We start from the raw sequence: 27,121 nt of genomic DNA, 5'->3' as shown, positions 1-27,121 counted from the left end.
TAGACATTCATCAAGATGTATGTGACACCTCAAAACATGAGGCTCTCTGTGTGGAGCCAGTAGAAGACATGAATATGTAACAGTGTGGTAATTAGAGATTTAACAGACAGAGAGAGAATAAAACCAGATGAACTAAGTGCACTGAATAATGTCCAGAATGAACCCCAGGCTGGTAAACCTGTTCAAACTGGGCTATGTTGCAGCACCTCAGCAGGATTTGACAGAAAAATGTGCTGGAGGGTCAAGGAGAATCTACAAGGAGGGAACAAGGCAAATGGACCGAGAACAGAACCCTGAGGTTTCCCTGAGGAATTTGAAAAAAAGGCATGTGTTCCAGTTTGCGTGGATGTGTGGGATGGTATCAGAGGGAAGGCCTGATCTGAGGGAGCGCACAAGGAAGTTGCAGTCTCTTTCAAATGTGAACATCTCGCCGTGACCTAATTTAATAACAGCACACACAGTACTCCACAATACTATCCTCGCCACAGTAAATGACAACAACGCGTAGAGTACGTTCATAATTCTCTACTGAAATCTACACCTCCTCATTCACACCATCTGAAGCAATTCCACCCACTCCACCTTCTAACTGCCATACTATTCCTCCATTCTCACTCCAGTACATACTTCCACTGAAAACAACTTGCATTTGTGCAACTTGCACAAAAAAATGCATTACATTTATTCATGGCTATTGTCTCAAGTTTTAAAATTAAGTGATAGAAAGAAAGAAAAATACTCACATCTGTTCACGTAAAGTGTCTTTCTTGCTACAGCATTGTCGTACCCCTCTTCTACAGATTTTCACCTCCTCGTCTCATCCCCTGCTCTGTTAAAAACATGCAGCTCACCTCTCTATGCTCGATCTCTCTCTTTTTTTACCCCCTTCTCATTTTCGCTCTCTCTCCTTCCATCCAATCCCAGCGTTCCTTCTACCCTCCCCCTCCTGTTTCGCTTGTCGCTACGGTAACCTCCTCCAGGGTCTTGAGAGGAAAATGTTACTGATGGGCTTAGTGGAGTATTAGCATAGGAGGACACAATGATCACACACAAGCACATACTTACACATGCAGACTACACAATAAGTCTGAAAAAGCCCAGCCTAAAGCATGATTCCTGTTGAGTGAACATATGGAGAGTGCCATCTGCTGGTCAGAGTATGCTACTGCTTACACTCAGTGAGGCAAAACTGTGATTCAGCATCCCTGATGAAGTATGCTGCATTCCACCCCTGCATCATTCACACACACACACACACACACACACACACACACACACACACACACACACACACACACACACACACACACACACACACACACACACACACACACACACACACACACACACACACACACACACACACACACACACACACACACACACACACACACACACACACACACACACACACACACATCAATCAGCTCTACTGGGACTAAAGCAGGAAAAGTAGCGCTCTTCAGACTGAGTGTGTAAGAGATTCATATACAACATTTGGATGAACTCACAGACACTCACAGCTACACATACGGGCAGCCCCTATAACACTGGATTAAACTTTCATTAGTCTCTCAATCATCAATCTTTTATTTCTGTCCTCCTTTCACTGGGGTGACTTCTTCAATCCAAAATCATTATAATGACCTTTAAGCGTGTGAAGGGGCTGGAGGAGTGTCTCGATATCAGAATACATTAACACAGAAGCATTAAGTGAATCTCTTGCTGAGTGTTATAGATCATGAACACATGAGGAAAGTCACAGGTGCAGAGATGCTGACGTTTGCGGATCTAAAATCACGAATTAAAATGAAATGTGAAGAATTCACAGCACATGCACCATCCACTAGGACTGGGCATTAGGCTATATTGAATATAGTCACAATATATTTGTTATAATTTTGCGAGAGATATAAAATGAAGCAATATTCTGTGAATGAGACAAACTGTCAGTTTCAAGTCTTTGTTCCGTCATTACAATTTTTCATAAAAGAACATTTGTTTAAGCAAAAAAATTGTAAATATATGTAAAAAAAATAAAAATAATTCACTATATAATTTATTTATATCACTATGTATTGGTATATCGGTTCATATACAGGAAAGTCATTAAATATCATTATTCCTTCCTAGTGATTATTTAATGGATTGCAAAAAAAGTGCACTTTATAAGACCTTTGAAATAATAAATATTGTGATATAATCAAGTATAGTCAAAGGGCTGAAAAACAATTATTTCATACATAGTATTTTCTTTTCCCAGCAATAAGTATTTTAATGGTGAAATTTACATTTACTTCACCTCTATTCAATAGCTTTTGTAGGTCACTTGATCGTGATTTAACTAGGCAGAAACTACTTACTCGAAAAGATTGAGCCAACATTCTGTGGGTCACAGAGATTAAACATTATTAGTGTTGGTAGATGACCAGTCAGCCGAACAAGTGCAGCAAAGTAGAAAATTAGCTCCTCGTAAATAAGACCCTGATGATGTCTGTGGCAGATGTAATGTTTAAACTGATATAAAATCCCTTTTTGCCCCATCTGTGCGGTTTAAAAAACTCTGAGATTTATGAACTAAGAGAATTTTAGAAACATCTCCCATATTTTCATAAAGAGTTATTAAACATTCAGTTTTGTTCAGTTTATCTCTGTCATTTATTAAACATTTCATAAACCCTTCATAATTTAACATGTTCTCCTTAACTAAACCATAAAACCATAAAACCATGGCAACCAGCGTTTACCTTCCATTATCGCGGCCGACGCCCCACACACGGATGCTAGCGATTGGCTGAGAGTGTAGAACGCTACGATCCATCGGGTCAACCAGATTCAGCATGTTATTCTCCAGAATGAGGTACATATCCTTCCCCTGGATACACACACACACAATGCAAGAAAACAAGATGAGAGTTTCGTTTCAAAACCTAGTGAGCTTTCTTGCTGTCTTATGCCTACATAGGCAGCTGCCTTCTTAGGCATTATACAAGTATCACTCCTCTCACAAAACGTACACTAGGCTCGGCTTTGGTGCTAAAAACATGATACTATAATAAGAATAAAATGTATAGCACATGCAAATAATGGGTATAACATTTTTTTTTTTTTCAACTATTTTTTGGTATTGAAATGTAAGCATATTGTAATCCATGTAATTTCAGACAGAACACAGTATGTGTTGGTCCATGTTGCTAAGTTTAAAATTTTAATTTGACTGAATTTTTTTTACCCTTGCCTGAAATACAAGTATATTATAATCCATGTAAGTTCATACAAATAACACAAGTTGAGTTGTTGCTTAATTAAAATTTGATACTGTAATAAATTCTCTTTTTTTAAATGCATAACAGAAACACTAGGTAAATTGTCAGCTTATTTGTCACACTTGTAAATTTAATTGGCAAATTATTAGCTTTTCAGTATTGAATATTTATTTATCAACCAATGTTTCTCTTGCTTCACTTTTTCACCCAAATTCTCTGCAAAAGATACATGCGTTGGTGATTGAGAATTGGACCAAAACAAATGTGTCTAAAGCTGTCTACATTCTGGAACACCCTTCGAGTCAGAAGTGCACCTATGATGCCTTGAAATACTGGCCATGTAGGCAACTCATTAGGTTTTGGAATCGATGTCACAAGCTACTATAAGGTCTAAGGATGCAAGTGCTTACGCATGTTGGAAGTAATGAATAAATGATCAGATCAGAAAATAAAAGGTAGAAGGAGAACAGAGGCTCTCTTCCTGTGTCCTGTCACAACACATTAAACTCTCTTTCTTCCTCGTTCTCTTCTATTCGCTTGTTTTTTTCTGCATGACATTTTAAGCTTCCCCTCTTTTTCATTACGTCTATTCTTTCTTGTATTGTCTCGTTTTGTCCCTCTCTTTTTATAATCTCTTTTTTTTAAAGATGATACAAGACACATGTTTAGAAATATTGTGTGTATTTGTGAATGGATATGTGTGTGCCCTACTGAAAAGACTAGATCTTAGGGTGCTTTCACACCTGAACGTTTGTTTTGGAACCTGGTGCGTTTTGGTTCGGTTCGTTTAGGCATATGTGAACACGGCAATCGGGCTCGGATCCGCACCAAAGCAATCGCTCTGAGACCTCCTGAACGAGGTGGTCTCAGCCCGATTGCAAACAAACTCTGGGGCGGTTCGCTTGAGGTGTGAAAGCAATCCGACCCAACGGACCAATGCACCAAGTGGCATTATAATTCATAATGGTATATGCTATTATGGTATATTATAATAAATATGCTATTTTAAAAGCAACAAAAAAGCGCCTCTTCATCTTAAAAAGTTATGTATTTGCGCTTCTCCATGCGAGACTGCTGTACCGATGAAGCCTTGATTCCTGCTCTAGCTGCATTATAACATTTGTATAGTGTTTGCGCGTGTCTTGACAGAACTGATCTCTAGACAGCGCTGGGAGATCCAGAGAGACTGCGTTTGAATTTGCTGCAGTATTAATATATGAATGTAGTAGCCTATAATTTAACAGCGGGAATGACAGCTACATTCGTATAGTGTGTCTCGACAGTTACAAATAAAGCCACAATAAGCTCATGGAACAAACTTGTCAATCATCTTGAAAGATGATGCAGAAGAAACTCAATATGACCAATAAGAGGACAGTAGTACTTGCATGTGACTTGGTATGCTTTGAAAGGTTTCCTTGTGAAAGTGCACCGAACCAAGAAAAGAAATGCAACATTGTAACAAATTGAGACCCCATTTCGGAACAAAACAAACAATCTATAGGTGTGAAAACACCCTTAGTGTGGTTGGTCAACCAGCATGGATTCTTGTAAAGCTGGTTGACGATGGAAGTCTTGTTAGTTATGCATTTGTGAGTGTGTGTGTGTGTGTGTGTGAGAGAGAGAGAGAGTGTATCTCACCTCTCCCCAGATGCCCACAGTGTCTCGTATGTCATTCTTGCAGTAGGACAGTTGACGGATGCAGTTGTTAACAGCGACACTGCTTTTACCTGGAGCCAAGTCCTCTTCTGCCATCTCTACCCAGCCGAGAGAACGCACAGCGAAACACTGTAATAAACACGAACCCACGGATTAAGCACAAACACTGTAACATACAACTACAGCGCTACAACTACACACTTTATGCAAATGAAAAGTACAGCAAATATACAATTTAAGATATAACAACAACAATATTCACAGGAACAAGTCCAGTTATGTATTATCATGTTTATATTTAAATATATAAAGAATAGATTGAGAAATTATATATATTACATTATGCTTCATATCCAAAATTCTCCTCCTCCTCTATAGTGAGAGAGACTAAAGCGAGGAAACGCCTCTTTAAATTTTCACATGGCATCTTCTAAGAATAGCTGCTGTTAAAACGAGTGCGAAAGAGAGAGAGAGAGAGTGTTCATACGCATACACAATCTTTTACACACACACATGCTGAGATCAAACAAGAAGACCCTTTTTACTGAAAGATCTTTTCTTTCATCTTCCTCTTGTTCCCCTCCTCCTTACTCATCTGTATCTTATTCCCAACACTCCAAGAGGAGAATCATCCATCATTCAGTCTCTCTTTTTTTCCTGACAATCTGTGATGAGCTCCTCCATTATGAAAGTGTTTGTGTGTGAGAAAGATTAATAATAGGCACAATGTTGTCGTGCTCTTTAAGTTTGATTTTAACTGCTGCTGAAAGAACAGATCCAAGATTGCGAGACAGAGAGGGAGAAAGAAAGGGAGGGAGAGAGAGAGAGAGAGAGAGAGAGAGAGAGAGAGAGAGAGAGAGAGAGAGAGAGAGAGAGAGAGAGAGAGAGAGAGAGAGAGAGAGAGAGAGAGAGAGAGAGAGAGAGAGAGAGAGAGAGAGAGAGAGAGAGAGACAACTGGGAAGGTGTAATGACAGCATGAATGGAAGATGAACTCAAAACTTATCCAGTAACAGTAAAACATTTATTTTCAATTTCATATAAATCATAAAATTCGTCAAAGAATCCTGAAAAAAATATTAAGCAGCACAACTGTTTTCAACATGAATTAATAATAATAAGAAGAAAAAATAATTACTTTAGCATCAAATCAGCATATTAGAATGATTACTGAAGGATAATGAAACTAACACATGAGTAGGTCTGTCACAATCATAAATCTTGTGCTGATGATTAATTATGATGATACAAATAATTGATTAACGATTTAATTCTGTTTAGATTAGATTGGAATGTGTGACATTTTTGTTAAAGCGATAGTTTACCCCAAATATCAAATGGCTTCTTGTAGCTTGACAGTCATGGACAAAATCCACTTTCATTGCAAAGTAAAAAGCAATGTGGATATTTCATTTATAATTTTCTTTTTAATCAGTGTAGCACATTATATATATATATATATATATATATATATATATATATATATATATATATATATATATATATATATATATATATATATATACATTTTTTTTTTCTTCACATTTTGTGTTGTTGCAAAAATGCATGTGTATTTATGGCACAATCTTTTGACAGAAGTAATGTTGCTTAGTGCTTTCAATTAACAGCAAGGCTCCTAATTGCCCCACTAAGGATTTAACTTACTCTTATATATATTAAAAATATATTAAAAATTAAAATCACAAATTAGTTCTTGCACTCGTTTACCCAAGCACGGCATGCATGTGCATTTCTTTGAGCAAGCCAGCAGATGGCACTGTATATCTAGAATTACATAGGAGGTTAAAATCTCCTGACAGCACCCACAATTTCCACTTTTATACTGTACAGAAAACATCAATAAATAATGTTTATGAAATAATTTGATCCAATGGTTAAAAAACAAACAAATTTATCATGCTTATTTCGGGCAAACAAAATACAAGCAAATACACAGTAATGTTACAGTAAAATAGAACATGAAGTCATTATGTACTCTTAAAATGGGCTAAAAATTATATTTTTGTTCCTACAACATCTATATTTATGTTCCTACTAACTAGCTGTTTTCTCATTGCATTTCTATCAAGACTCGCAGAAGAGTTTATCATGGTAATGGATATGACTATATTAATGCATTTGATCTTGGCAGAATAGATCTGCTACACTGCTGCAGAGCAAGTACAGAGACTCGCTACTGCCGATACATACACAAGTATACTGCTGCTCTACAAAATAGCATACATGAAATTAATCCGTATCAGATCTATACAGATGGCGCTGGGGAAGGTGGAGGGTTTCAGATGAACTCTGAAAGCACCCTGCAAACTGCCACAGCAAACAATGACCAAATATTTAAATGTTAAGCAGCAAGCTCATTGGCTGCAGATGCAACAGGAACCAATCAGCTTGTGCCTTGTAGTTAACAATGCAATTGTCAGCAGGTTGCGTTGAGGACCAATTAGCCTGCGCCATCTAGAATTTCATGATAGAACTTGGTATATGTGATAAACAAGTAGTCATATCACTCGCAGAATCATCTCTTGCATCTGTCCAAAAAATATGAAATGTTCATTTTGGTGGCTTAATGCAAGGTGACACAACACATTTGAGTCTAATAATAACATTTCCATTGAGAGAAAAGGTGTTGTATGATATGACAGTAGCGACAGAGGTTTTCTTTAGTAAATGTTCGTGTCTTTGATTTGATTCATGTTTGTCTCCTACAACAGCAAGAGTTTGACTTTCATTCTTACAATATAATGTTGCAGTTCCTAAACAAACACCAACCAATTGGTAACACCAGCTCCATTATACAGGATATTATACACATTTACTTCAGAGCTTGGTGAGCGTTCATTTGGATCCTGTCCTCGAGGCTAAAATAAGTTCTCTGTACAGTTGTTATCTTTGAATAGCTGCAGTATGTGCAGAACAAACTCATGTGCTCTCACCTTGGCTTCAGGGTCACTGTTAATGCTGCTGGAATCTTCATCTTCCACAGGAGCAGGGTTTCTAAACACAGACACACAGTCAGAAGAGGTATATGCATTTTAGATCTCACTTTACCGTAATTTTACTCTCCCTCTTATTTATTTGTATTTATTTATTTTCTTTCACACACCGTAGCTTGAGGGAGGCGTAGCGGAGAGTTGCGCCTTCAAACTCTTTCAGACTGGGGTCAGGGTTTATTGTGGCCGCCTGTAGATCCTGAAGCAGAGAAGCAGAGGCGGTTAAACACAAGAACATAAACATACAGCAAAGCCACAAATATACAGCTTGGAGCCAGTGGGTTGAGTGTCGAGATCTGTGTCGATGTGCAGATCATAACAAAAATAAAACAGGAAACAGTTCCTGCGATGAGTGACTAAACAAACTGAACTGAAAATGATTAACCAGTTTTAAAACAGACACGGGTTGAACTCTGCACATTTTACAAAAGGAATATATTAAGAGGGTGAAGAGAAATGAAGAGTGATCGAGAGCAAAAATTATTTTAACTTAATAACAATTGAAATATCTAAATTAATAAATAAATAGTGTAAAATAATTTGATTTATCTAAAGATATTTTTTCTTATCTGCATAAACCTCAATAAAGTTAGCTGTATATATCCAAATATATTTTTTTAGAAAATGTATGTGTAATTGAGGTTTTTTTGGGCCATTTTTGGAAAACAAAATTTAGTGAGGTTTTGTCTTAAATCAAGAAAAAAAAAACATTTGACAAAGGGAAAAGATTTTTGCAACAAAAAAAAAGATTTTTGCAGTGCAGGCAGACAAAAGACAAAAGCCATGCTCAGAAGAAAGGTTCAAGGTCAAAAGTTGAGGAAGGTATAAAGCAGTACAAGAGCTCAGAGCACAACTACACCAGTAGAACATGTCTACAGGTAGACACCTTTTTTTTCTTTTCTTTTTTCAAAAAGTTGCAAAATATGGGCTCAATTCACCTGCCATTGGCCAAAAAATAATTTTGGACCCAGTGAAGAGCAGATTGACAGTAGTTCCCTGAGACATTCTGCTGTGTATTTGGCTCTGCAGTTCAATAAAAAACTGCCTGAGATACTAACCTTCCAGATCTCACTATCAATCTTTCCCACTGCAAAATCACTCCATGGCTGTTTCTGCACCATTATTCACACACAAATGTACAAACAAGGAGGACAAGGTTGAGGGATCAAGGGTGGGAGGGTGGAGAGAGACAAGACAGGGTTGTTAGATCACTCAACAAGCATGTGTGTGGGTGTGGGTGTGTGTGTACAGTATCTGGCTGTTGGGTGTTTGGTTGTGATTTGTTTAGATGCAGTATGGATGTTGATATCGCACTCTCTGTTGCAAGAATCAGATGAGATCAAAAACTTTATTGGTTAACTTTATATAACTTTATTTCCACTACATTCTGAGAGTAAACGATTTAATGTTACCTTATCCTCTTCCCGATGGCGTGTCTCAGAGTGTCTGTCCTTTCCTGGCATTATCTGTAGGGATGAGGACCGAGGCTACACACACACAAACATACAATACACATAGTTTTAGCTTAATCATGTGTGACCAATATCCATCTATACATCACAATATATTGATTTTTAACAATGCAATATAGACTACAGGTCAAAACTTTGGTCTGTCATATCTTTTTTGAAATAAACTAATAGTTTTAGTCTGCAAGGACTCATTCAATTAATCAAAAGTCTCTTTTATAATGTTACAAAAAATTACATTTTCCTATAAATGCTGTTCTGATACAGTAAATACACCACAGTCATAGCAACCTGAAACTATATTAAGAATTGAACCAGCTCTATTTAATCCATGGCAACTGAAGTACTGTCACATCTGCAATGGCATTGGAATTCTAATTCTTTTCTGAACTATAATTTGTGTTAAGTTTAGGTCTTATCTAGTTGTTCTCCACAAACAAATCATACTCATTGTGAAAACTAAACACCCAAAGAATGGCAGGATATTGTCCATACTGTAAAAGGGGACATTAATGAAAAGACTTACAAAGTAGCAGCTGTTGACGAATCCACAGGAAGGAACATTGCCGTCAGAGGATGAGGAAGAGTTTGAGGACAGGACAGGGGTAGGTTCCAGGCATGAAAAAGACGGGATGGGGGCTGGGTCAGATGAGCTGTCGGAAGTGGTGCTGCCTGAACGACTTGACGCTCCGAAAAACACGTCAGCATGAGACATCGACTAGAGGAAAACAAAGAGATACATTGGTCAATGTCGATAAATCAACCGTTGATTTGCTTTAGCTAAGTAACACGTCCAGTTTGTGTAACCACAAGATTTTAAAGGTTTACCTCATGATCTGGAGTGGGTGAAGGCGACAGGGAGCCCAGGGAGTGTTTGCGGCTGTCATGGCTGGGTCCAGTTGGCACCGGATGGCATGGGGCGGGTCTCTCCCACTGTGTGGTGCCCGTTGGAATGTGCCAGTAATAAATACCAGCCATGTCTGTCATCATCTTCCATCCTGGAGGCAAATCAGGGTCTGTCTGAAATGACTGCTCTCCCCAGATATCTGTAAATGCAAATACACACGGTCAGGTGTGGCCCAAGACGGGTGGTACGACCAAAACCTTGTATGACGGCATGAGTAATTTTGTAACATAATATTTATCGGCATACAACTTTTAGTTCCAGTACTGGAAAAAATGGTTCGGGGGGCAAAATCAGCTGCACAAAATCATGTCACTGAAGAGATAACACTTTTTTTTTCTAAATATTTGGAATTTGAAAACCAAAAGATAAGATTATTCATCATAAATTAATCATCTATAAATATAATATTATAAAAGATCGACTCTAAATTCCCCAACTACACATTGTGTCCGAATTACGTCTTGATTAGTTTGAGATATATCTCTGTATTTTTGCATTTCTCCATGTTTCTTTGTCGTTTTTATGTGTAAATACTAGTGTGAAGTAGTCCTGACTTGCAAAAAAACTTGTGCAAATATCTACCATGATATAAACATAAACTGCCCGAGTAAGTTCACTGATAAGGTTTGTACTGTAAATATTTTCTACTATTAAAGGTGGAATTTTTTTCTCTAATGAAAAAAAAAGTGCATTGTGATTTTAAAATACTTGAAGGAAACGGTTCACTTTCAGCAGTTATTGTCTATGGAGCAGATTTCTGTTTGTTGTACATCAGATACAGATAAATTAACACTGTAGGCCTACATTACATTTATTTGAATGCATCAATGAGAGAGTGATTGTGTGTGTGAATTACTCTTACTGTCTCTATTCATTATGAAGCTGTGGTTTGTACTTACTTCAAAGGTATTAAAATGTATGCCTATAACGGTTGAGTTTCTAAGCTACTTTAGTGACTTTACTTTAGTCACAGCTTCTGTCTGAGTGTTCGTTTGTCAAAATATATCAGGCATTAGTTCAACATAATACACATCTGATGGTCGAAACTCGCTTTAATGTTCAAACTGGCAGGGCTTAAACCACATACAAATGACAAAGCTTTGTGAGGACGCAGGTGAAAGAGGTCTGCCTTCAGGGCGCGCGCGTTTTCAGAGACGCGACACGGCTCGGCTCTCTGTGTCACTGAAAAAAGCTGAGCACTGAACGGAGAAGTTTTACGTATTGTTGTTTTTGAATAGTGCACAATCGCTTTAAATGTTGAAACTGGCAAGCCTTTAAACGCATTTACTTGACAAACTTTATGAGCACGAAAGTGAAAGCGTCTTCGGGGCTTGCGCGCGCCGTCTGTGTGTGTGTGTGTGTGTGTGTGTGTGTGTGTGTGTGTGTGTGTGTGTGTGTGTGTGTGTCAGCGCGTAGGCTATAAGAACAGCAATTAACTGACCTGTATAAACTGTGTAAAACATGCAGTTACTATAGTGATTCTGGGTATCTATAAACACAGATAACTGCTCCTGCATCTCTGTGTGCCTGCAAACAGCACTTGATGTGACTGACGGGGCGGAGTCACGTGAAAACCGAAATAACCGACATGGGAAAAATACGTCGGTTAGAGGTTCTGAATGTCGGTTTCGGTTATTTTTCGATTAATCGTACAGCCCTAGTTGAAAGTGATGTTATAACACTATTCTGTGCGTTCGCTTGGTGTGTGAGAGACTTGCACTTCTCAGTTGTAACGCTATTCCACTGGAGGCAAGTTGAAGGACCCAAGTGCAGTTTATTAACAATTAAACATAAATCTCAACATAAAACAAAGACTTGACTTGACTACATCCAAACATAAAACAAAGACTTGACTTGGCTTGGCTTGACAATAACTAAACTCACCGACAGCGGGTTACAACATTCAATACTTGACAAAGACACATGGCAAACATGAGGGCTTAAATACACACACAGACTAATGACAAGACAAGTGACACCTGTGAACAGTGATGAGACAATGAACCAATGACAGGACAAGACACAAGATCACATGAGGGCATGGGAGTCACATGACAAGACCAGGAAGTGCACGACAAGACTGTGAACATGACAAACTCAAACATAACCATGAACATAAACAGAAAACCGAACCAAGAACAATGAACATGAACCATCACCAAAACACTCTGTGACAGATCCCCCCCTCTATGGGCGGCCCCTGACGCCCAAACAATACCAAAACACCCATGGCCTAACAGAAAGTCTTAACAAAAAGTCTTGGGGGGCGGATGGTGGGCCAGGCCCGTGCAGGGGCACTGGACCCAGACATGACCTGGACGGGCCTGGGAGCATGGGCGGACCTGGACCCTGGGGCGTGGGCGGACCTGGACCCTGGGGCGTGGGCGGACCTGGACCCTGGGGCGTGGGCGGACCTGGACCCTGGGGCGTGGGCGGACCTGGACCCTGGGGCGTGGGCGGACCTGGACCCTGGGGCGTGGGCGGACCTGGACCCTGGGGCGTGGGCGGACCTGGACCCTGGGGCGTGGGCGGACCTGGACCCTGGGGCGTGGGCGGACCTGGACCCTGGGGCGTGGGAGGACCTGGACCCTGGGGCGTGGGAGGACCTGGACCCTCGGGCGTGGGAGGACCTGGACCCTCGGGCGTGGGAGGACCTGGACCCTCGGGCGTGGGAGGACCTGGACCCTCGGGCGTGGGAGGACCTGGACCCTCGGGCGTGGGAGGACCTGGACCCTCGGGCGTGGGAGGACCTGGACCCTCGGGCGTGGGAGGACCTGGACCCTCGGGCGTGGGAGGACCTGGACCCTCGGGCGTGGGAGGACCTGGACCCTCGGGCGTGGGAGGACCTGGACCCTCGGGCGTGGGAGGACCTGGACCCTCGGGCGTGGGAGGACCTGGACCCTCGGGCGTGGGAGGACCTGGACCCTCGGGCGTGGGAGGACCTGGACCCTCGGGCGTGGGAGGACCTGGACCCTCGGGCGTGGGAGGACCTGGACCCTCGGGCGTGGGAGGACCTGGACCCTCGGGCGTGGGAGGACCTGGACCCTCGGGCGTGGGAGGACCTGGACCCTCGGGCGTGGGTGGCCATGGCGGCAACGGCAGTTCACCGGGCCATGGCGGCAACGGGAGTTCATCGGGCCATGGCGGTAACGGGAGTTCATCGGGCCATGGCGGTAACGGGAGTTCATCAGGCCACAGAGGCGGGGCCTTCATGGCCTCCATGTACCCCTTGCCCCCCCCCAAAATTTTCTTGGGCGGGACAGCGGGGCCGTGGGCTGGAGCCTGGACGGGGCCTTGGGCTGGAGCCTGGACGGGGCCTTGGGCTGGAGCCTGGACGGGGCCTTGGGCTGGAGCCTGGACGGGGCCGTGGGCTGGAGCCTGGACGGGGCCGTGGGCTGGAGCCTGGACGGGGCCTTGGGCTGGAGCCTGGACGGGGCCTTGGGCTGGAGCCTGGACGGGGCCTTGGGCTGGAGCCTGGACGGGGCCTTGGGCTGGAGCCTGGACGGGGCCTTGGGCTGGAGCCTGGACGGGGCCTTGGGCTGGAGCCTGGACGGGGCCTTGGGCTGGAGCCTGGACGGGGCCTTGGGCTGGAGCCTGGACTTGGGCTGGAGCCTGGACGTGGGCTGGAGCATGGGCGTGGGCTGGAGCCTGGACGTGGACGTGGGCTGGAGCCTGGACGTGGGCTGGAGCGGATGACTCTGGCTGGGTTGTGGTGGGTACTGTGGGGTTGTGGGGCCCCTCCTCCACAGTCCCCACCGTAAAAGAAGACCCAGCCAGCAGAAGAGCAAAGTCAATATATTGGGCCAGGGAAAAATGGATCTTCCCCCCTGGCATCTGTGAGCGGATAGGGTCGTTTAGCCCAAACCTAAAAATGTCCTTGAGGGCCACGTCATTAAAGTTAATCACATGACTGAGTTCACAAAAGTCCTGAACATAATTTTCAATGGCCTGATGGCCTTGACGAAGGCGTAGGAGGGCAACTGCTGGGTCCATTGTTGACGGTCAAGTATTCTGTAACGCTATTCCACTGGAGGCAAGTTGAAGGACCCAAGTGCAGTTTATTAACAATTAAACATAAATCTCAACATAAAACAAAGACTTGACTTGACTACATCCAAACATAAAACAAAGACTTGACTTGGCTTGGCTTGGCTTGGCTTGACAATAACTAAACTCACCGACAGCGGGTTACAACATTCAATACTTGACAAAGACACATGGCAAACATGAGGGCTTAAATACACACACAGACTAATGACAAGACAAGTGACACCTGTGAACAGTGATGAGACAATGAACCAATGACAGGACAAGACACAAGATCACATGAGGGCATGGGAGTCACATGACAAGACCAGGAAGTGCACGACAAGACTGTGAACATGACAAACTCAAACATAACCATGAACATAAACAGAAAACCGAACCAAGAACAATGAACATGAACCATCACCAAAACACTCTGTGACATCAGTAATATAGATCGATATTAGAATATCATATTAATAAAAACAGGATGACTAAATGACTGTTGCTAAATGACATGCAATTAATTTTAAAATATATTGTATGATGGAAAAAGCTCTCTCTGATTATGCTGTGTTAGCCACTTGACAAAATAGTGTTGTCTCTGAGTCATGGTAAAAACATTATTGGAAAACAAGTGATTCAAACAATAAGACTGACCGTGTTGCGCTGTATAATAATTATTCGTTTTCTGTTGATAAATGTATATCCAAACAGTTGATCGCCTGTCTATTAAAATACACACTATATTAAAGCATCTTTGGTGTTTCCATGGTTTCTATGTAAATCAAGGGTACTGCAGATATGACGTCATTGACAGGCAACGCAAGGACACTGGTTCCGTAACACTGGTTAAAATAGCTGATTTCTCTGGATTTAAACGTTGTTGGAAATGTTTGGGATGATGTAAAGTACACAAGTCAACAAAATATATAACAGGTTCTAGAGGTATTTGGATATTTAAATCTAAAAATCTTACATATTGTGCCTTTAATACAGCAATATTCCATTCCAACACTGAAGACACTTACCCAAATTTTGAATAATTTTGTGTAATAATGGCTTGTTGCTACCAAGGATAAGCAGCAGGGTTTTTTTGTGCAACTGGAAGACTATCATACTGTAAAATCTTTCTCTCTCAAACATGAACTTGCTACTGTTCTGTCTGTCTTCGCTCAGCAGCTGGGAATGTTTGTTTCATGTTTCAGATGTTAGTAAGAGCATTATTCACACAATGCAATCTGGGTGAGGAAAACCACACATACACACAGTAAACCACTGCAGTCTCCTACTCACACATATGCTGAACAGATTCAAGCTAGGAAACACGTCCTCACCAAAACCACGAAGCTGTGACATTCAGTGTGTGTGTTTAAAACAACTCTAAAGAGATTCTCAAAGGACATTTTGATAATTTGCTACTCATTCCCTGCCACATAGTATGCAAAAAGCAGTATAATGTCTGAATACTCAGAATTAATGATACTGTAGACTATAGGCTGGGCGATAAGGACAAATTTCATTTCATACGATATCGATATTTTTAATTTACCACTAATGGGGAAAAAAATGCTTTCTAAATATTTGTTAGACCTTGAGAATGAAAGTAAACATGTAAACTTGTTTGTTCACAATTAAACTTCACAGAGTAGCTACCTTTTCATTTAGGGCCCCATGAAATACATTACATTTTCCCCTAAATTCTGTGTTTTCCATTTTACTTTTAGGGGATTCTGTGTTTTATGATTTAATACAAATGTATATACACTTTAACAATTTAATCAAGCTTTTAAAATGTAATCAAATGAAAATATAACATTTAATTTACAAAAATGTTTTTTTTATTTTTGTCCAATAAGATGTTGCACAACATAAGTGCATAAATTTAAAACATGGATGAAAAATATCTTGGTTGTATAGTATTATTATTATGTTGAGAAGTACATTTTAGTATACAGCAGTGATATATTTCATATTACAGTATATATTGTCTTAAATTCTTGAATTTAAACCAAACTTTTTTTTGATGGTTTGTCGTGAATAACCAACAAAAAGCTGCTTCGTTTCAAAGTGACTTCTGTGTAAGATACATTTTGCACATCGCTACTGTGGCAAGCAGGGTGGGGCCGAGAGCCGTGAAAACGGAGCGGAGCCCATGGTGCAAGTATTAATGAGGGTCACCTGTGTGCCGCACCGGTCTCGAGTTTCTCACGGAGGAGCTTCAGGAGCATAAAAGGAGAAGCGACGAGAAAGGACCAGGCCTAGACATTTACGTTATGTTTTGTTTATGTTTATGTGTGTGCAGCAGTCGTCCTTGAGGGGCTGCCGCTTTACTTTCGTTTTGTGTTTGTTTATTTTATATGATTAAAGTGTCTTGAAACGTTTGCCGGTTCCCACCTCCTTCTTCCCTGAAGTATTAAACCTTGTTACAGCTACATTCTTGAAAATGACCCTTTTTTAACCACAAATTTTTGCTGAAATTTTGCTAATGTGACAAAATACAAAAAGATTATCTAGAACAGATCTTCTTTAGAACTTGGCTTCTTTAGAACCACAGGCTTCTTTAGACATCATAATGTACAAGTTATACGACACAACATAAGTGTAAATTGGAATAATACTATTATGGTTTTTATTAATATTTTAATTCAATTTTGTTTTTATATTTTTATTTTAGTTTAAGATTTAGTATTTTTTGTCATTTTTAGGGTACTTGTTTTTTTTTGTCTATATTTATTTTAATTTCCGTTTTAGTTATTTTAGTACCCTAAATTAAGTTAAATCAAATTAACCTTGATAGCTGAAATAAAATGTGTTTTTTATATTTTATTTCATTTCAGTTAACATAACTTATTTTCTTTCAAGTAACGAAAATGATTTTTTTTTAATGGTTTTAGTTTTAGTTAACTATAATAGCCCTGTGAGTAACGTGGGAAGCATTTGAACAACAGGAAGAGTTGAGCAGCCTCACTGTTGCTCTCAGGCATGTCTCACTTCATTGAGACTTATTAATTAACCAAGAGAACTGACTAACTGAGTGAAACAGCTATTAGCCAGCAATAGTCAGGTATGGCTAATCTAATCTCCAAGCATGCTAAGTGAACACGAGTGCTTATTAGAAACATCTCCTGTACCCAAGTTCCCTTTTAGTAGGACGATGAGGCACTGCAGTACAGTAGCTGTAGTGTTCTTTTAATACTGAGTATTACGCCAAGGTGCATTATGGGACTTGTAGTCCCTGATATATAAGTGGGTCACTACAGCCGCCTAAAAACCTCATCGCAGTTCTCTAAGACAACAAAACCTTCATGCAGATTAAAATACAAAGAAATAGAGACAATCAGGTTGACATTTAATGATATTGTGTATTTTTCAGCAAAAAAACCCAGCTAGTTAATTTTAAACACTCACAAACAATGTGCTAGCTTATACTGTAGTTACTATCCTCAGCCTAGTTTTCTATGTTAGATCTTAAATTCGACCCACTTTCGATAATGTCTCTCTCTTTCTGCATTCTATAAAGCATGTGGCGGGCAGAGGGGGAGGGGAGGACAGCTGTAAAATCTGTGCACACACGCACACACGAACCGAAGTGCCATGAACATATGCACAAACTTTAGTATTCCTGACCACACAGCTCATGACACCCTTCAATGCATCCTCCCTTCTTCCTTATCTCTCTTCTCCGCCTGCATTTATGAGCATGCACACGCAATGGAGACGCGTAGCTACATGCGCAGCACTGACTCACAACCAGACACACCGACACGCAGTACCTACCCTCGTAATTCACTATAACAATGGCCAACATGTAGTCTTTACCCAGCATCATGACTGAGCAGCTGCAAGAAGAGAGGATGACATGAGAAGAGAGAGGAAAGCAGAGGTAGAGCCGGAGAGAGACAGAGGGGGCGAGCGACTGATGGAGAAAGGGAGAGGGAGAGACGGGGTGGGTGAGAATGCGAGAGCAACAGACACTGTTTATTTGCCGTTTATTTTTTATCTAAATCTGGCAGGAAGAGAGATATCAGCTTCCTGTCGATCTGGGACACGCAATTCGTCACCCGGCCAATCGAACCCACCCCTTTCGCCGAACGTTCTGTCACCCCGGCAACCCCGAGATCATTTTTCCTGCAGTGTCACCCAACGCGTGGTCATGTGACCTTGGTATGACAAGACACAGAAACGGTGGGAGAGGGATGGATGTGCACGAATTATGCATAACAGTCTGCTCCGGTGATGCCAGCTAACATCTGGGTGTAAAACCAGTTCGCAGCTGTCCATTACCCACCACGCTGGCTGAACAGACCTGCCACACACCTGTGAGGTTTTCCTGTCTACTGAGGGAGATATTGACAGACCCTGGGTCAATGGGAGACTGGTTTGAGAGACAGTCAGGGGGCAGAGAGGAGACTCATTACCACAGAAACTGCCATTTTGACTCACCACAGTAATACTACAAAAAATCCAGCACCATTTATCCAAGTCAAACTACATGGGTTGCATAGTTCACCCAAAAAATAGTGCGCTCCACTCAATCGCTCATGGCCCAAGCGAACACTCACTGGTAAAATGACGTTCGCTCAAATTTGCTCCGAAAGGAAATTTCTTTGTAAACGTCTTTCTGTTTGTGATGAATTTCTTGAATAAATGTCTCAATTACAGTAAGCTTATAGAAAACAGATAGGATATTTGTGGCTTTAAAGGAATTTTGTATGAAGTGGTATAAATAAACGTGACGCGACTTGACTGGATACTGCAGATCTAGTGCAAACATATCCACATCACTATGATCAGATGATTTCTTTACTGCTTTTTTCTCCCCGCTGTAATTTTTGTTGTATGTTTCTTTTGTTATTGAGAGGAAAGCGTGCAGCACATGTTTACATAATGATCTAAGCTGCACTCTCATCAGCGTGGGTGGTGTCGGCTTGTTTGTTAATAGTATAGCACTGCAAAGGTATTTCAAACTTCTTTTAAAGCAAAGAACGAAAAAAAAAACCTTTGAAACAGCAATAAACTCCAGCAAGATAAAGTAATTTATGCAAAACCATAGACCCTAAAGATCAAGTATAACAACAGAAACATTTAGTCATCTTGGAGAGAGTTTCATTGTGCTGACTGTCGTAAACGAACGCGACGCACAGTTTGAAAGCTGAATGGAGAATGACTGACAGACGCAGCAGATGGAAGCATTCATGTGGACTTGAATTGAATGACTTAAATATTCATCTATACCTCACATTAAACTATGGAATGGCTTCAGAACACTTAATATAGTGCACGAAGAGTTGATGATGCTTTATAATGTTCTTGTGCCTTTTGTGGGGTACTGGGGCATAACAATAACACAGAATAGTATACGCACAGTATCGGATTTGGATCGTTCCTGTCTGACCCGACCGGCAAATAATGGCGTGTCGGAGCCGATACCGATACTGAGCATCAGATACTGAGCAATCTTCATTTACAAGATATAGGAAACAAATAAAAATGTAAAAGAAATAATCCCTAATAAAACCACCAAATAAACTGAGCAAGTAATCAGTTGTTTGTTTTAGTATCATACTACATAGTTTTTATTCATTTTTTGATGTTTTTAGTTCAGTTTTAGATGCTTTAGTTCAGGTTTTAGTCATTTTGTTGTGTTTTTGTCATTTTCATTAGATTTGTGTGGGTTTTTAAATAACTATTTCATTTTTATTTGAGTTTTAATTGTATTTTAGTAGTCTAAATGAACCTTGCCAACTAGCTGAAATAAATAACGTTTATGAAATAAATAAGGTCACCTCGGCCACCTGTAGTGCGATTAACTTGTATACATGTTGAACGACACCAAGTTACAATTGCATTATCTAGGTCTGCTAGTCCACTTCGCAAAATAAATTGTTAACATGGCATTGTAAGATTAATTATTGTTTCGATCCAACTAAAATCAGACACTTACCAGTAACCTGTGCCTGTCAAACTTCAAAAAGCATTTAAAATCCCTCACTGCAAGTCTAAAATCTCACTTGTGAGCTTTTTTGAGCTTGATAGTTAATGGTAACTGTCCACTTTCATTACATGGAAAAGAGCAACATTAAGATTCTGTTTCACTTATCTTGTGGTTCATATCTTACAGGTTTGGAATGATATGTGAGAGAGTAAATGATGACAATTTTAAGAAATGTACACAAAATAGTAAACATGCTTTTGACAAGCTTCCTTTCACAGCCAAAAACCAGACACACACTGTGCTGCGTTTACCTAGATCAAACTCCAGTGAAGTGAACAGTACAAACACACAAAAACCTCTCTGCCAACGCACTTCAATCAAACTGAAAACCACGCATACCACATGAGTGCACCATATCCACTACACAAGTCCAAAACACACACATCAAACCACACAGAGGAGACCAGCAAGCTACACATGTAACGCTTTGAATGTGTACTACTGACCGCTCTCTTCTGGTGAGCCCAGTGATGCACTGTCCTGAGACAATGTGGTCCAGCTGGACTCCTCGTCACTGTGTGGAAGGTTCTGGATGCGGTTTAGTGCCCGGTCTGTCTTGGCTCCCGTCCGTGGTCGGTCTTTTTTCGTCTCTGGTGAGGAAGAGGAAGATGAAGAGCCGACAGACAGGAGAGGCGTGTCTTCGGGGCTGTGTGGTTTCTGTGGAGACGAGGGGCAGGGATTCTTCTCTTTCTCCAGCAAAGGCTTGGTGACATCCTCATCCTGCACATCAGGCAGTTCATATGACAGGTCATCCAGGCATGACTCCAGGTAACTCTTGGTCTTAAGGTGCTCGGGGGACTTCCTGTCTGAAACAATCTCAGTTTTCTCGGACAGAATGAGCAGGTCGTCACAATACTCCACACGATCCTCCTCATTAGCGTCATCATCAACCAACTCATTTACATCCTCATCAACAAGCTCGTTGTTGGGGTCAAAGTCACTGTGAACGTCATCAACAATAGACTCACTGTCGAGGCTTAACTCCTCAACGTTCCTCAACTCATCATTGATGTTGAGCTCTGATTCGCCATCTGTGTTTCCATCTTCATCTTCTTCTGTGGTGTTCTTGTTGTGATCCTGTCGTTCCGCAGCTTTGCGTAACTGATTTGCACCATTTTTGGCCAGTTTAGGGTTGGCAGTAGTTGCTGAAGATGACGACGGTGGCGTCACGCCTTCGCTGAGTCCCATCGCACTCTGAATGCTTGTTAGCGCGTACTTCTTCCGGCACTTCGGAGGAGTGGCCTGACCTTGTTTGATGACATCACCAGTTAGCAGTTGATTGTGTGAGGAGCGAAGGCTGAGGGAAGTGGGCGGAGTTGCAGAGGGCCCGTTGCGATTGGCTACGTCCACAGAGGGGGAGGAGTTCCGTGGTGTGGGCACGCAGACTGACATCATGGCTGAAGGGAGAAAGATAGAAAAAGCAGTCAAAATCACACTTAAAACACTGCATTCAACAATAGAAAGGCAAATGCAAAAAGTAAGAAAGCATACTAATATCCACACATATATTCCTGATTTTTTCAATCTAAGCACATTTTTAGGTCAAGCGCCTGTATTAATCGAACTAAAGCTGCATTTCGGGCAAAGTTTAAAGCTCTTGTTTTTATCAAATGGTTGATTGACAGATGAGTAGGTGGCCCTTCGCTGTTGGTCAGAACGTGTCAAGACAGATTAGGTGTAAACAGTGTCAAAGAATGCAAAAACTATTTAAATGTGGATCACCTACAATTTCCTTTATTAAATGTGAAGAATAATAAAAAGATGATAGTACTGCAGATAGAGTGACACTATGACTGAATCTGCAATGACGTTCATGAAAAGCTTATTTAGTCTTTGCTCAAGCAGCTCTGCAGACTGTGCTGCTTCTGTGCTACCAAAACTGGATTACCACATTTAAAATCAACTTAATCTGGTGGGAATTGAATGTGATTATAGCTGATTTACAACTCAGTGCTTCATACTATGATGTGATAGGGTGGAAAATTAAATCAGGTTCATGCCAAAAGATGAGCTGATTTTTACAAATGCTCAAAGAGCAGATTCAGTACATTCACTAGGAAAGAGTAATCTGACATATTGTAATACAGACGAACACAAACAGGGCTCCAGACTGTGACTAAAATTTGAGATTTAATAAATCTAGTCACCATTGGCAACAGTAGGGAACTCTTTATATGCCTCCATTTTAATTTAATCAGATAACATCTTGACAACTCAAATGACAACTCAAGTCATTTTTGGTTGTGTCCGATATTAAATTAACTGAGAACTTGGAAGGGGTAAAGGGATAGTTCACCCCAAAATGAAAATTACACCATGATGTACTCAACGTCAAGCCATCCTAGGTGTATATGACATTCTTATTTCAGATTAATACAATTATATAAAAAAATGTCCTGGCTAGGCATGTGTCGGTATCAAATTTTCATGTTGCGATTAATTGCTGAAGCTTTTATCACGGTATACGGTATTATCGCAGTATTGAAATAAGTTGCAAAAAAAAGGGTTGTCATACTATAACTGGTTTAATAACTTTCTTATAACAAAAAGAACCAAACATTTAAATGCAATACACAAAAATGTATAAAGTACACAAATATTTAAAACAGATTAAAGTGCAAAATAATTTAGTAAAGAACAATAGGTAACACTTTACAATACGGTCTCACTAGTTAATGAATTAACTTTAACAAAGTTTTTAACAGAAGTTATTATTCTTAATCTTTGATAATGTTAGTTTAAAAAAAAGCAACTGTTAGTTAGTGTTCGCTCAGGTCCATTAAATAATAGTTACAACTTTTGATTTTAATAATGTGTTATTAAATGCTGAAATTTACATTTAACTAAGATAAATAAATGCTTTAGAAGTATTTTCCATTGTCAGTTTGTTAATGAATGAACTAATGTTAAATAATAGAGCCTTATTGTAAAGTGTGTGACTGAACAATAAAGAATTGATTGAGAACATATTCAAACAATATCTAGGGCATGTAATTTAGTCCAGATTAAAATATAAAATGTTTAAGTTTGAAAAAGAATAGCCTTAAGTCTTTAAGGATTAAGTATTTGGTTATGTGATGAGCACCGTAGTGAATACAGAAACCTGAATGGCTGTGTGTTTAGTAGCGCGAGTGTTTTGTTTATGAGGATTACTGGGGAAACGGCTGCATTTCTGCTGTTCCGTCAGCGCCCACTGCTGTCAGAGAGTGTGAATGTGCACTTTCATTCAGCGCGTTTCCTTCACTCGTTCCGCCCTGGTTTCTGCCATGAGCTGCTCATTCACATTGGGTCTGTTTACATCAGCGCGCGTTCCTCTTTGGCATGTTGTTCATTTGAAACGGTTGATGGGTCAAGTATTCTTAAAATGCATTCTAAAAATCTGAATAATTACTAATAAATAATTATTCACAGTATTTTGAAGTGCCCACGATAACAATATCATGCATGTTCATTATTGTGATTGTATTATATTGTATTACCGTATACCGGCACATGTCTAGTCCTGGCTAATCCAAGCATTATAATGGCAGTGAATGGCAGCCCAAAATGTAAAGCCCAAAAAAGTGTATCCATCCATCATAAAAGTAATCCGGTGGGTTAATAAAGACCTTCTGAAGCGAATCGGTGGGTTTGTGTAAGAAAAATATCCATATTTGACACGTTATAAAGTAAAATATCTAGCTTCTGCCAGACCGCCTTACGTATTAAACTTACGAAGAAAGTGTAGCGTTTTGAGCGGCGAGAGGCGTTACAATTTCTTTGTAAATTGAATACATTGAAGGCGGTCTGGCAGAAGCTAGATATTTTACTTTATTAAGTTTTAAATGTGGATATTTTCTTACACTCCGATTGCATTCGTCTGAAAGAATAATGTCATATACACCTAGGATGGCTTGAGGGTGAGTAAATTATGGGATCATTTCCATTTTTGGGTGAAACTATCCAGACTTTAAGTTTGGCAGTCTATTTACTGACATGTTAATATAACAACATGCAAAATTAAAGACCGCAACTGATTTTTAGTTTTAAATAGTCAACTGATTAGTGAATTTTAGATTTTGTGTTGTTTTCTAGCATAGTGACTCCCAATTGTAAGGTTGAATTGACATTGAATAACACTGATAGACAATGTTGGATTTTTAAACAGGCAAAAATATTCAACCATCTATACAGCGGTTCTGTAAAATGGCAGTTAACAAAAAAAAAAAAGATTTTAATAGCCAGTTTTCCCTGGTTGATGCACAAATCATGACCTTACACAGAGGGCAGTCTGACCTTGTACAGATTTTCTTGTTGAGCCAGAGAAGCTGCCAATGTTAATCTGCAACAACAACAACAACAACAAAAATGATCAATTCACTTCTTTTATCATCCACGGACCATAATACAAAGGTAGCACAATATGAATTCAATATATGCTGTGACCTTTATGTATTTATTCACAATTGCAAATGTGCAGCTTCAATTTTAGTTTTGTAATGCACAACTCTTATCTGTATAACATCAAAGGTTAATACAAACATTTAATGAGCAGGCAGTCATACTCACCAGGGAGCTGAGGATTGTGGGTATTTCCACAGAGCCTCCTGGGCCATGTTGTAGAATCAGTGCATCATCAAGGTTTTGACCAATCAGCACCAGCTGAGTATATCACCATAGAAGCACTCAAGAAATATTTTCTGAACACAATTAAAAAATATATATATATGATGAGAAAATAGATAGCATATAGACATTTTTACTTAATGCATTTTCACTACGCCCATCCCTTGGCTATGGTTAGTGATGTGTGATTGAGTGAGTGTGAGTATCTTCTGGGACATCTCCTACTGTGCGTATAAACAGCATGGGGTGGAAATATGCATCTGGAGCACAATGACAAAAATAACTGTCAGGGTGGAGACACAAACAGAAACATACACTCAGTCTCAAGGGGAATCACCTAACCGGGTGGTGAATATGAATGAAATTATTTCTCACTGCACAGATCAAAGGGCATACATGTCTAAACATTATAACCAAAAACAACCAGGAATGGGCGATACAGTACACAATGATTTTAATCGGGCCGGATCTAGGCATGGGCAGGTCACCCAATCAGAATTTAGGCACAGATAGTGTTAATCTGTTTTTTACGATCTGAGCATTGATTAAAAACAATCTGAGGTGGGCTGTATGTCGAGAAGTTTGATGAAGGGCTGTAGAATGCCCCAACCAATCAAAAAATAACACCAGAAAATGACTGTATTTTTCTATTAGCTGAAAGTCTGTAGCGGAAAAGCAGAGACTGACGATCACATTTACATTGAAAAACAATGAAAAAGTAGCGCAGTGGAATGAAAAAACGTGTTCTGTGTGAACAAGTTGCATTCATTACTCTAGCAACAGTAGGCTTCTGAGGCGTTTTCTTTCTGAAATGTCACTGGACAGTAGAAAACTGAAATTGTACCAAAAAAATGGAAGTAAATATTAATATTAAGTTTCCTATTGAGTGTTTATTAGACTAAATTCAAGATCCTTCCCTGTCTCATGACTAGTGAATAGGTGCAGTTGCATTAACAAAATGTTGGTGAAATCTCAAATACAAAAAAGTATCTTTCTAACCAAGCTTTCTGTTGGTCAGTGTGACAAATCCACATGACCAGCTTGAACCGGTTGCGAAATCTGTGTGGGAAAGCCTTTCGCCCTCATGCGACATTTGCAATTGAGTGAATTCCTATTGGAACGGTTATAGCCCACAAACATTTGCCAAACAACAGTAAATGTGACTGCACCTCATAAGTTTTAATAGCTTGCGCACCTCACACATTTCAGGAAAATATGCATTTCAATGAATCCACTCTGATTCAATAGTTAGTTTGAGACATTACTCAAATGTATACTGAAGTCTCCGCATGCCATTTGGATTCAAATGTTTTAGCAAAAATGTGTAAAGAAATTTTGCTATTTATTACTACACTTTTTAATGCTGCATTTAAATTATTCTATATCATTCTTCTTTGTGTTCTTTAGTGGGAAATGATTGCATTCACTTTGTTGATATGGTTTCTCTGACTGAAAAAAATGAAATTTTAAGTCATTTACATAAATATTAAGATATACTGCTACTCAATATCATAACAAATCTGAAAAAATATTACGATATTTTTATATCACCCAGCAGTAAAAATTACAAGAGTGTTTGTTAATTAGGATGGGGAGAGGGTAACAGATCCAGAAAGATACAAAGTGGAAGAAAGACAGATAAAAGCTGAGATTTTGATTTGCTTTGCCATTTTGTATCCATGCATAACCAGGACCAGAACACAAACAGAAGTAGAGCAGTTCAGTGTGTGTGAGAGTGTGGTGAGCTTTAATTAGATGTCCGAGTGGTGGCTAACCTCCCTGAGATCCCGCTTTCATAATCATGCATCTCTCTCTCATTCAGGAGGCTGCCGCACTTATGACCTTAAAGAAAGGGTGTGTGTGTGTATGTTTGAGTACAAAAATCGAACCTGACCACAGTAGTTTACCCTTTGCTAAGCTCTGCGCTCCTTGGTAACTGTTGTTCGCTGCAGGCAAGCTTTACAGAACTACCCATAAGAATGAAGTGAAGATTTATGTAAACACTATGATTCTCAGTACAATACACTCATAAAGCATTCAGGCTGGAATGAAGTGTGGCACATTGCAAAGCAATTTTTATCTGCTTATATGCAATGTTCCTTCTAATTTATTTTCTCGCTGAGCAAAACTTTTCTCTATTGGGCGAACACTTTGGTCACCTGAGCAAAAACATTCTTTACCTG

General features: G+C 40.0%; 1 protein-coding gene across 7 annotated transcripts in view; it reads right to left on the bottom strand.

Annotated features, from left to right (window-relative positions):
- apbb2b (amyloid beta (A4) precursor protein-binding, family B, member 2b) overlaps window positions 1-27,121 on the bottom strand; it is a 71,111-nt gene that overhangs the window by 9,773 nt on the left and 34,217 nt on the right. For 2 of the 7 annotated variants that reach the window (XM_079813369.1, XM_079813370.1), the window contains exons 3-13: window positions 24,882-25,012; window positions 24,609-24,654; window positions 20,780-21,730; window positions 10,231-10,448; window positions 9,929-10,120; window positions 9,346-9,420; window positions 8,992-9,045; window positions 8,047-8,132; window positions 7,877-7,937; window positions 4,908-5,054; window positions 2,748-2,875 (exon numbers count right to left, since the gene is read on the bottom strand). In XM_079813369.1, the coding sequence (XP_079669495.1) occupies window positions 2,748-2,875; window positions 4,908-5,054; window positions 7,877-7,937; window positions 8,047-8,132; window positions 8,992-9,045; window positions 9,346-9,420; window positions 9,929-10,120; window positions 10,231-10,448; window positions 20,780-21,728 (1,910 nt within the window). In that variant the 5' untranslated portion in view covers window positions 21,729-21,730; window positions 24,609-24,654; window positions 24,882-25,012. Of the gene's footprint in view, window positions 1-2,747; window positions 2,876-4,907; window positions 5,055-7,876; window positions 7,938-8,046; window positions 8,133-8,991; window positions 9,046-9,345; window positions 9,421-9,928; window positions 10,121-10,230; window positions 10,449-20,779; window positions 21,731-24,591; window positions 24,655-24,881; window positions 25,013-27,121 lie in introns of all 7 variants that reach the window. The other 5 variants (XM_079813368.1, XM_079813371.1, XM_079813372.1 and 2 more) reach the window with 3 other exon arrangements.

This window comes from Gobio gobio (genome assembly GCF_949357685.1).
Source record: "Gobio gobio genome assembly, chromosome: 3".
In the NCBI taxonomy this organism is placed as follows: Eukaryota; Metazoa; Chordata; class Actinopteri; order Cypriniformes; family Gobionidae; genus Gobio; species Gobio gobio.
This window is presented reverse-complemented; position numbering and strand designations above follow the sequence as displayed.